At 42.3% G+C, this 12168-nt stretch overlaps 1 protein-coding gene across 1 annotated transcript in view; it reads right to left on the minus strand.

Annotated features, from left to right (window-relative positions):
- The window catches only part of plppr3b (phospholipid phosphatase related 3b), a 30678-nt gene extending 24343 nt beyond the window's left edge, over nt 1-6335 (minus strand). Inside the window, exon 1 of the mRNA XM_060940588.1 lies at nt 6255-6335. Within this exon, the coding sequence (XP_060796571.1) occupies nt 6255-6335 (81 nt within the window). The remainder of the gene's footprint in view (nt 1-6254) is intronic.
- Nucleotides 6336-12168: the final 5833 nt, after the last annotated feature.

A 12168-nucleotide genomic window follows, 5' to 3' on the forward strand; every position in this document is an offset into this window, starting at 1 on the left:
TGATTGCACCTTAATCCTGTGCAGGTGCGAGTCGTTTACAGCACACGCGAGAGTCCGCTTGGTGCACGCGCTGTCCGGAGCGCGCCCAAGAGTCTATCTGATGCACGCGCCAAGGTGTGCAGGTGTGACACTCTTGCAAGAAATTAGTATAAAAATTAATGTAGATATAAATATCTTCTGCCAAATTATTATGGCATGTTACAAAAAATAAAGAAAAAAATCTGAGTCCTCATCTCCAATTTACGAGTCCGAATGCAGTTAATGCACGAGTCCGAGTCCAAGTCTGAGTCATCAGTGCTGAAGTCCAAGTCGAGTCACGAGTCCTTAAAATTAGGGCACGAGTCAGACTCAAGTCCGAGTCCTGGACTTGAGCACTACAAGCCTGACCGTAGACCAGGCCCAAAACATTACATCCAAAACAAGCATCGTCGAAGCAAATAATCAAGTGTTCCTTTTATTATTTAAAAAATATATATATTTTACTTTATCCCGGATGGCACACCAACAACCACCTGCCTCTTTTGTACTGAAGGCGCTTTGTTATTTCCCCTGTGGTGAATGGATGACACAATCTTTGACCTGTAAAAATACATCCTTGCCAGCATGTAAAATCCCTGCTTGCACACAGAGAAGATGGTGAAAGGCAACAAAAGAGGTTCTGAAAACTGAGAGCAATTTAAAAGTTCTATTTATTTATTTAGAATGACTATATTATTTTTAAATATTCTTTGGAGGTTTCAATAATTGAGCCATGTATATTTTTGGCAAAAATTATTATTTAGAAAACTAGGTTCCTATAAGAATATATTATATGGACACGAGTGTTCTACTGGGAAATACGGCACTCATATTTTCCATACGAGCTCCATCCGGAACATGGAGAACCAAAACTAACATAAATCCCTATATATCACTCATGAGGAAATCGATTAACTGTTTTGATAAATTTGGGTACTTTTTGTTTGTGAATGTGTCTATATAATAAGAAAATTACATGTTGGGTTGAAGATATGAAGTGTATCGTCTCGTGTTGAAAAACTTGCATTTTTCATACGAAATACATCATGGATCTTAGTGGCATATTTAAATAATACTGGCTGGCTTTTTTTCATGGTCTATCAGATATGTGGCAGATCACAGAATCCAGGGACACATGTCGGCCCGGGGGCATTTTGAGTTATTGACAGATTCAGAAAGTAGTTTCTAAGCTTTCCAATGATGCCTTCCATGTGGAGATCTGACAATATTTGAAGAATGTGTGGCCTTTTGAAAATGTATACTTCTTAAAACAGAAAAGGGAGAAAATCGCCCTCAAATGGCCCTTTTCCACTACCCTTTTTCAGCTCACTTCAGCTCGCTTCAGCTCACTTCAGCCCGACACGGCTCGCGTTTCGACTACCAAAGAACAGCACGACTCGGCTCGCTTCAGCCCTGCTTAGCCCCTAAAACTCGCACGGTTTTGGAGTGGGGCTGAAGCGAGCCAAAGCGAGCCGAGTGGGGCTAGGGGCGTGAGCAGACACTCCCCTGTGCACTGATTGGTGAGGAGGAGTGTCCTCACACGCCCACACACGCCCCGCGAGCACGCTGGGATCTGTAAACACCGTAAACCCGGAAGAAGAAGAATTACGAATTACGAGAATTTCTGAAGCCTTATGCGCCTCGCCTCATCTATACGCTCTTGCCAGTATCTGTTGGCGTTGTCGGTGACAACAAGCCACAGCACCAAGACCAGCAACACTAACGACTCCATGTCCTCCATGTTTATTGTTTACTATCCGGGTCGTGAGACTACCGCTTAAAAGATCACTGATGTCACTGTTTGCGCTGCTTAACGACATCACGTGACGTCCACCCACTTTCACTAACTCCACCCAAAGTGTCCACCCACTTCCAGCCAGCACGGTTCAGTGCGGTTGTAGTCGAAATGCAACTCCAACAGCCCCGCTCAGCTCGACTCAGCACGGCACGGCTCAGCCCGACTCAGCCGCGTTTGTAGTGGAAAAGCGGCAAAAGTTTTCCATCTCCGCTACTCTGGGTGCAGGGCGGGCACATAATGGTGCTCATTTGCATGACATTAAAGAAAGCCCTACCCCCTACGAGCTAGCACGATGCTACTTTCATGTAAACAAAGATCACCACGTCAGTTTTCCTTCCATGCAAAGTATGCCCAAAACAATTATGAAGTACAAAAATAAGTTCTAAAGTATACTTTAACGTTTTGTGGTTGAAAAATTACTCACACCGTAAGAAAGAAAGATAGCACGATGATGACACAACTAACACAACACTACATGTAAAGCCTACTACATGTAAAGTTTCATGTAAAGCCTCGGTCACAACCGGCCGTACAGTACGCGCTCCTACGGCCGGTCTACATGCAAAAAACGCAAGAAACACACGGAGAGCGCGCATGAAACGCACGAGAGCGCGTGTGTGAAACGCACGAGAGCGCGCGTGTGATGTGCTGATTTTCGAGCCGCAGACCGGCCGCAGAGGTTCTTTGTCATGTCAAACAAACTCTACGGGCGCTTACGTTTTTTTCAGGTTGCAAGACAAACTTACGGCCAACGCGCGTCTTTCTCCGTGAACAACAAAAAAAAAACCGCAGCGATTTGGGAAACGCCAAAAATCACACGGCCAAAAAATCGTACGTCCGGTTGTGACCTAGGCTTAACCAAACCACAACACTCTCCGTTACATGCAAAAATAACCACACAGCCTTAGATTAATAAACTTACCCCATCAGAAAAAGAAACGGCGCCTTGCACACACCAATGCCTCCGATGGAAAGTAATCCTAGAACGGTCCGTGTATCATCCAATCATTCAAGTATTCCATTCAATCTGGAAAATGAGGTTGCGGTTTTTTTTGCTAGAAATGGTGATCTCCGATGTAAATACCGTGTGTCTGTTTGCTTTGCGGTGTTTCAGCTCCTCTGCGCTCTGTTTAGTAACTCATTCCATAGTGAAATCACACGCCTGTATGCAGTTAAGTAGCCACGAGCTCAGCTCGGATCATACAGCTGATTCGCGGAAAAAAAAACAAAAGACTTAAATCATCATGTGAATGGCCCATATGGTAATTTACCCACACCCCCCAGCAGGCTATAGTCCTGACAAAAACGAGACAATTTGCAACAAAAAATGTATGCTTTTCCAACAAAACAATCTATTATCTGAAATACTGATTGCATTCTTCAAGATCTCAACTTGCACATGATGGAAAAAAAACAAAAATCACAAATTTCGAAAAAAAAATGCTTCTTTTGCGATTATCTCGGATTCGTGTCGGCCGACATGTGTCCCTGGATTCGGTGAGGGGTCACATATATTCCATTCAGCTAGCATGATATTGAACGAGTTGAAGACGAGTCATCATGCTAGCTGAATACCACAAAAAAAGCCAGCAATAATAATAATAATAATTATTATTATTATTATTATTATTATAATACACTCTCTTCATATCAGCATTCTCAGTAGGCCAACGCTAGCTTACCCACAAGTTGGCACTGTTAGCGTGGCAATTAAGTCACCTTCCAGCTGTAGTGGAGCAGATAACTAAAAAAATCCTTCAAATGGTGACACAAGCATGAAATTTTGCACAGATACCCTCCTGGATACACTCTTTCAGATTAGGATCCTGGCCACGTGAAAATTCAAGATGGCGACCTTTTTTCAAGATGGCCGCCATCAGTATCTGGCAATCTCACACCGAGACCATATATCTGTTGAAATAAACATGCTTTTTCCATTTAAATGAACTTTAAATCATGGGATTGTGATCATGAACTGTTTCCCACAATTTACCATGTCATTCAAGATTTAAACAAAGAAGACCTCCAAGTCCAACCTAAACTATCGGAGCTAGGAGAGCCCAGCTCTGCCTGCTCCGTATCCAGCCACAGACCAGCAGTGGCACTGGGCACAGCCCACTTATCATGGGGCCACCAAACCAGGCGAACCTGGCTCCAGCCCCAGAGAAAATAAAGAAGAGAAGAAAATGTTGTTCTATTATGCGCAATCAGCGAAGATATCCAACAAAAAAAAAATGAATTGCATTGAACTGCATTGAAAAGAAAGCAACAGGATTCGATTTGTTTTACTTACAGTGACATCTATAACTTCTATGTTATCTTATCTCGTATCTGTTACTGCCCTCTAGTGTTATCTTAATATCTACATTAGTAATACTGTTACACAATCTTATACATATAACTATAAAACACTTATGACTAACTTAACTCTAACACTTAACTCTAACACTTAACACTTAACTCTAACTCTAAACACTTATGACTAACTTAACTCTAACTTATTTGCAACTATATAAAAAACCTTTAGGCTGTAGGAAGTCACAATAATCCCAAAAGTGATGGTCTGACAACGCATGCCATCCACCAAAAGACAAACAAAATCAATGCGCAAAATTTATCTACAGTTCACATTTGCAGGAGCAGAGTGCTGTGCACACAAGGCCCAGCCTGAAGCACTTGCATCTACCACGGCAGCTGGTTTTGCAACCACATTTGGTCAGTTGCTCACAGCTCTTGGCTATGGGAGCATTGGCCGTCCAGAAAACATGCCACTGTTCACCAGACTTCTGCCATCCCCAGTCAGCAGGACTCAGGTTCAGGCTGACACAGGGTTGCCTGGCCCCACACACAACCGGCCTGGTAGGCAGCACGCTTGGTATGTTGGAGAAGAGCGGCTTTGGTTGGCGGGATGGCCTCATAAGGTCGTTGTTTCCTGCACCACACCAACCAAGATCCACATCCAGAAACGATTGCATGTGTGTTAAATATGCTCAATTTACAATGGATAAATCATAATTTTCAAGGAGTAGCAGCCATTTTGGGCACCACATTGAAGGCTAACCTTCTTAAATTTATATCAGAGACAACAAAATCTGTAAAATTAGCATATAAGACCATAAACATGGTTCACTTGGAAAATTAAATTAAGAAAAGAGGGAAAATAACAAAAAATTGTCACATTCGGGCAGCCATCTTGGAAAATGGCGGCCATCTTGAATTTTTGGCGTGGCCAGGACCGTTTTCTAAAAGAGAGGACACTAAAGCATATTTGTGGAGAATTTCATGCTCGTGTCACCATTTGAAGGATTCTTATGAAATATGCAATTAACCGCTGCACTACTGGTGTAGCATTCATCAGTAGTGTTAGCAAATGCTAATAAAGCAGTGCTATCGAGAGCAAGTAGCACAAGCTAACGACAGAGAAACTAAGATTTCTGTCTCCAGACTCTTCTTCCACGCATCGCTACAGCATTATTCATTCAGACTTAAGTATTCATTTCCCAGTGTAATTTACTTAGTTACTTTTAAAATCAACATTGACAGCTAAACACAAAGGAGCGACCTGGCAGCCAAAATTCTCTCAAAAGCTTCTGTATTAACGAAGCAAACCTGGCGGCTATGTTTGTTTACAAACTGTCACAGTCACTCACTAGCGTGGAAGTTTTACGTCTCTGACGTGTCTCTTTTCCAGTTTTTCGACGTCCGTTGGTATGTTTTTCTCTTGTAAATATGTGTGAAGAATATCTAATGAAGTTTTGGTAGCCTTTCAGGTGCTCAACACATCTTTCTCTTTCCCAGCAAACACAGAAATGATTGTGCACATGTGCAGCAGAAATGTTTCTCATTGGATATTTGTATCAGCTCCGACATGTGACGTCGTGTCGTCTTGACAACGTGCAGTATCGTAACCCATATTCAATGCTCATTCTCCATTGGATAGAGTGACATAATACACATAGGATAAGCGATATGCTAACAATATTGCATGCTATCGAACCAAATCAATGAAACCCACTAGAAGGGAATAGAAAACCTGGTTTTATTCCATCGAAAAAGTGTCCCAGATGTATAATCCTTCTCGATATTTCACTCTGATGACGTCACTCCCAGTGTTTTCCCACTGATTAGACACGCACTGTCAAAATGGTGAACTGGTTGACAATTAAAATTCTTTTGATCAACTTGCTTTTTTTTGTGGATGTGTCTATATCATATAAAAGAACATTACACGGTGGCACAAAGATATGAAGTTTATCTTCTTGTGCTGACAATATTTTCACGACTCGAAGATAAACCTCATATCTTCGCACAACCATGTAATATCCTCTATATAATGTTTAGTTTATATGATAGGAATGGTGCCAATAATTATGGAGAATGAATGAGTGTACCATTAAACAGCACACAACAGTAATAATCAATAGTAAGTAGTGCTCACCTCTACGAAATAGAAACAGGGTAATAATGTTAAGCTGTCTTTGGCTGGTTTCTTCTTGGTGGCTTCTCGTGTAGGCATCATTATGGATTCTCTTGAACACTGACCTGAAGAAAAACGATTTGATGGTTAATTTTCTTCAAACTATATTCCACTGCTGTCATCTTACAGAGGCTCACAGCAACTAAAATCCTTCTGAGGGAAATGAATTCAGTTCTCCTCCATTTCAAAAGGTAAGCATGTGTGGTAATAATCTCTTACAAGCAGAAAAGAAAACAGCAGAAGTGATATTTCCAATCGAAATAATCCTCCTCCCTGCAAGATGAAAATACAATTAGAAGGAAAGCAGTAGATCTGTTCGGTTTACAATCACGGAACAGAAATCAGTTAATTCCATGCCACACATTCTTAAAGGACGGTGATAAGCAAATCTGTCCATGGGTTTGTGTTGTATGTTTAGAGAGCTAACTGTGCTTTATGCTTGGCCAGTGTTTCTCAAAAGCACATTATTGGTGTTTTTCCTTTTCTTAACTCACGTGCTAGTTGAGAAGTCTAAACTCAGAGTTCGGAGGAGGGAAAACACCAAAATGTGCATGGGTGGTTCCCCAGGACCAGGTGTGAGGACCACGAGACCAGTAATGTCCCAATGAGTCCATCCATAACCATTTATCCTGTGTGCAGGGTCGCAGGCAAGCTGGAACCTATCCCAGCTGACTACGGGCGAAAGGCAGGGTACACCCTGGACAAGTCGCCAGGTCATCACAGGGCTGACACATAGACACAGACAACCATTCACACTCACAGTCACACCTACGGTCAATTTAGAGTCACCAGTTAACCTAACCTGCATGTCTTTGGACTGTGGGGGAAACCGGAGCACCCGGGGGAAACCCACGCGGACACAGGGAGAACATGCAAACTCCGCACAGAAAGGCCTTCGTCGACCGCCTGGCTCGAACCCAGAACCTTCTTGTTGTGAGGCGACAGTGCTAACCATTACACAACCGTGCCACCCCAAATGAGTACACCAATCAATATTCTTTTTACAGCGTGGTTAACATGATCATAATTGGTCCGGCTCATGTCGTCATATAGTTACAAAAGCTTCTGAGTGTTTCATTTGGAGCTTGGATATAAATGAACAACCTCTGCATTTCCATCCATTAGCTTGATCATGATATCTTTTTCACACACAAAAACCAAACAAACTGCACATCCAGGATGTTCTTTATGATGGTCCCATCTTATACTTACACCACGGATTCATTTTCCTTCCACTTAAAATTCATATGTACAATAATTCTCCACAAAATCTACATTCCATTAAAGAATGACAATGATGGAACTAATTTCATGTCAGAATGTGCATTCATTATTAATCTCACCAATGGGCTGTAGATCGTGTCGATTTTCCCTTATTTAATGGAGTCATTGGGGTGTAAAAAGCAATTCAGCTCAGCAAACGAGCTCTTTCTCTAGTTTGTGTTGTCAGATGAGATTACTCCAAGAGGAAGTGTGATGCACTGGGCAATGTTCTGCTGGGAAACCTTGAGTCCTGGCATGTAAATGGATGTTACTTTGACACGTACCACCTATTTAAATATCGTTGCAGACCAAATACACCCCTTCATGACAACAGTATTCCCTATTTTCCCTAACACACTGCAAAAATTGGTCAGGAATGTTTTGAGGAACATGACAAAGTGTTCAAGGTGTTAACATGGCATCCAAAAATTCCCAGATTTCAATCTGATTGAGCATCTGTGGGATGTACTGGAAAACAAGTCCAATCCATAGAGGCCCCATCTCGCTACTTACAGGACTTAAAGGATCTGCTGCTAACGTCTTGGTGCCAGATACCACAGCACACTTTCAGAGATCTTGGAGTCCATGCTTTAATGGAACAGCACCGTTATGGCGGTACAAGGGGGATCTACATAACATTAGGCAGGTGGTTTTAATTTTATGTTTGATCAGTGTACACTCACCGGCCACTTTAATAGGAGCTTGTTCTTGATTCAAAGATTCCTGTTCTTGGCTGCAGGAGTGGAACCCAATGTGGTCTTTTGCTGTTGCATGCTGAGATGCTTTTCTGCTCACCACAAATGTAAAGAGTGATTATATGAGTTACTATATCCTTCCTGGCAGCTCAAACCAATCTGGCCATTTTCCTCTGACCTCTCTTATCAACAAGGCGCTTGTTTCCACCCACAGACCTGTCGGTCACTCACACTCAATGTTTTTTGCACCATTCTGTGTAAACTCTAGAGACCATTGTGTGTGAAAACCCCAGGAGAGCAGCAGTTTCTGAAATATCAAATCTGTCTATCTGGCTCAAACCAACACCCATGCCACAGTGAAAGTCACACTTTGAGATCACAATTTTTCCCATTCTGATGTTTGAAGTGAGCATTAAATGAAGCTCTTGATTTGTATCTGCATGATTTTATCCATTGTGCTGCTATCAAGGGATTGGCTGATTAGAGAACTGCATAAAACAGCAGGTGGGTGTTCCTCATAAAGTGGCCAGTGAGTGTATATATTGATATGGTTTCTGGGAAATTTCCATTTTTGGAAGGAGTCAGGGATAATTCACAGTGGATGGACCTTCAGTCTATTACATGGCACCAGGGAGACATACATTCACACCTAGGGGCAATATAGTGTGGCCAGTCCACCTACTGGCATGGTTTTTGGGCAGCAGGAGGAAACCCACCTGGAGAAAGACAAAGACAGGAACCCAAGATGGACTCATTTGATTGAACTGGGGAGCCTGGAGCTGTAAGGCGGCAATGCGACCCACTGCACCACTGTGCCTCCATATTCCTTATCTTCTTCTTCTTCCCATAGCCAGCAAGAGCCATAGGGGCACCACTGATGAAACTTTAACAGTCCATCATTGGTGTGTCTAGGGCATTTAAACTTGACGGAGCCCATCCCTCTTCAAGCTAGATCAATGGACAATTTAGAGTAGCCAGTTAGCCTATCTGCATATCTTTGGATTGTGGGGGAAACCGGAGCACCAGGAGGAAACCCACACAAACACGGGGAGAACATGCAAACTCCACACAGAAAAGGCCCCCATCGGTGGTGAGATTCAAACCCAGAACTTTCTTGCTGTGAGGCGACAGTTAAGCTTTGATGGGGCCTCAGTCCTCTTTCTGTTCACACCAGGTCCTCTAGAGCCCTCAGACCCCCAGTGCATGGAATTCTGGGTAATTTTCTCTTGAATCAAAATGTCTGCTGCCATGCTTGCCCTGCTGTATTCTTTGATCAAAATAGTGCGGATTAAGGAAAATAAATTTATTCCAGCGGCTGTGGTAAGTTCCAAAAGGAAGTTGAGTTTCCCTGCTACAGTCACGTGACCAACTACGGCAAACGAAGAAGGTTAAACTACAGTGAAAAAGGCGAAGTGAACCCGGTGCGCTTTTTGTTCACAATGCGCAGATTAGGCGAACCGTACCGTTGATTTTTAGCGAACCGTACTGAGACCACCTCCTGAGGTGGTCTCAGTTCGGTTCGCTTTAAAGGGGTCTGGGTACGGTTGGAGTGTTCACATATGCGCAAAAAATGCTGAGTCATCGATCTGAGTTCGGTTAGATGGCTGAAAGGGACCAGTGGATATGTGAAATGGATGAGGTTCATGACCATAACCATCAACCATTTTGAAGCCAAACTGATTTCACCTCTTACAGCTTCAGACACAACTGATTACATTACATTGATGCCATTTAGCAGACGCTCTTATCCAGAGCTACGTACAACATACCCTGGGGAGCAGTCGGGGGTTTGGTGCCTTGCTCAAGGGCACTTCGGCCATTCCTGCTGGTCTAGGTAGTCAAACCCGCAATCTTTGGGTCTCAAAGCTGCTTCTTTAACCATTAGGTCATGGTTTCCTCCATGATGAAGGACTTTTGTTCAGAAAATGTTACTAAGTTACTGCATTTACTCCCTGGATTTTGATTCATACAGTCATGTAGTTGCCAAAGCTTCTGGGGTGTTCAAATTGTAACCTCTAAATTAATTTCCATCATCTGCAAAAAGACATCAATTGCTATTTAGCCCTTATATGTACACAAGTTAGATCTGTATCTGGTCAAATTGGATGAACTGGTGGCTCAATACAATGACCGAAATGTTTGCATTATAGAGTTTTAAGAAGTTAGTTCTTACTCGAGATTTGAGTTGATAGAAATTTCACCGAGTTGAAACAAATGAACATAAAACAAGTCAATCTTAATAAACTCCTCCTGTGATATGACCATGTGTGCGTCACCCGTGCAAAAGATTTGGTTTGGTACACAGCAATCAGATCTGGTTTCAAACAATTTGAGATAATATCCAATTTCTAATCCACATTTATTTTAATTTGGTCTATAGTTCTTTACTATCTTTTCTAATTTTGAAGATGATGGGAGAGTCGTGTTTTCTTTTATTAGCCACTTAGAAGTTCTCAAATAGAGTGGGATCAACTGTTCTCTGAAGTTTTTGATGGAAAGCCATCACCACCTGGGGCTTGTTTTCCATCTGTGTGTATATTATATGCTTCATTTCATCATTTCTGCTGTTTCTCATTTCTCATTTTCTCTCACATCATTTTTCGTAGTTACTACAGCTGTACGTTTTCTAATCATTTAAACAAATACGTGCTAGATGGTGGGGTTTTTTTTGTTTGTTTTTGTTTTTTTAGTTTGGTTTACAAAGATCTTTTATTTTATGAGTCAATTCACAGCAAGAAGGTTCCAGGTTCGAACCTTGTGGCCGGGGCTGTCCTGTGTGGAGTTTGCATGTTCTGCCCATTCCTGTGTGGGTTTCCTCCTGCAGTCCAAATACATGCAGATTTGGTCAACTGTCTATGCTAAACTGCCCATACATGTGAATGAGAGTGTGGATAGTTGTTCGTCTCTGCGTTAGCCCTGCGTTAGATTAGCAACCTCCCAGGGTGTGCCCTGCGTCTCACCTGAAGTCAGCTGAGATTGGCTCCAGCTCAATCGCCAACCTGATGGATAAGTGGTATAGATAATGGATGGATGGATGGATGAATTTAGTAACAATTTAGCATGTCCCAAAGTGTTTTGCTCCTTTAAATACACAACTACATTTTTAATTATAAACAGTTGTTCCCTCACCAACCTCCCCTCCCCAGTCTTTCTTGAATAAGCATTTCCTGTGGCAGGAAACGGACTGATGTACTATAAAAACATACTGACTATAAGTGCTGTAATTGGAGACTCCTTCCAAATGCTAAATAAACACCTCCTTAGAGAAAGTTTCATATCAAAGATTAGATCTTTTTCTTTGTTTAATAACATCACCATCATCTTATTAGACTTGGACTCTGTGGAGTGTCTGGTACACAAGTCCCTTTTACAAGAACTGGTTAGTTCTAATATTAGCGTTAGTGCTAGAATGTGCACATTTTAATATAAATCTGCCTTGCAGGCAGCACTAATTTTCTCAATTCTGAAAGTAATCAACATCTTCTGCCCAGATGTAATTCTTCAACAGCATTATAGTATAAACGACTTTTAATCCATTTTTATATTTCATGTTTTATGTAGCCTATTTCTTTCAAACTGCTGATTAGTTTAACTATTTTAATTGAACTTTTATTCCTGTATATAACTGATGTAGGGTGGCACGGTGGTGTAGTGGTTAGCGCTGTCGCCTCACAGCAAAAGGGTCCGGGTGCGAGCCCTGTGGCCGGCGAGGGCCTTTCTGTACGGAGTTTGCATGTTCTCCCCGTGTCCGCGTGGGTTTCCTCCGGGTGCTCCGGCTTCCCCCACAGTCCAAAGACATGCAGGTTAGGTTAACTGGTGACTCTAAATTGACCGTAGGTGTGAATGTGAGTGTGAATGGTTGTCTGTGTCTATGTGTCAGCCCTGTGATGACCTGGCGACTTGTCCAGGGTGTATCC

Source organism: Neoarius graeffei, chromosome 15, assembly GCF_027579695.1.
Source record: "Neoarius graeffei isolate fNeoGra1 chromosome 15, fNeoGra1.pri, whole genome shotgun sequence".
NCBI lineage: Eukaryota > Metazoa > Chordata > Actinopteri > Siluriformes > Ariidae > Neoarius > Neoarius graeffei.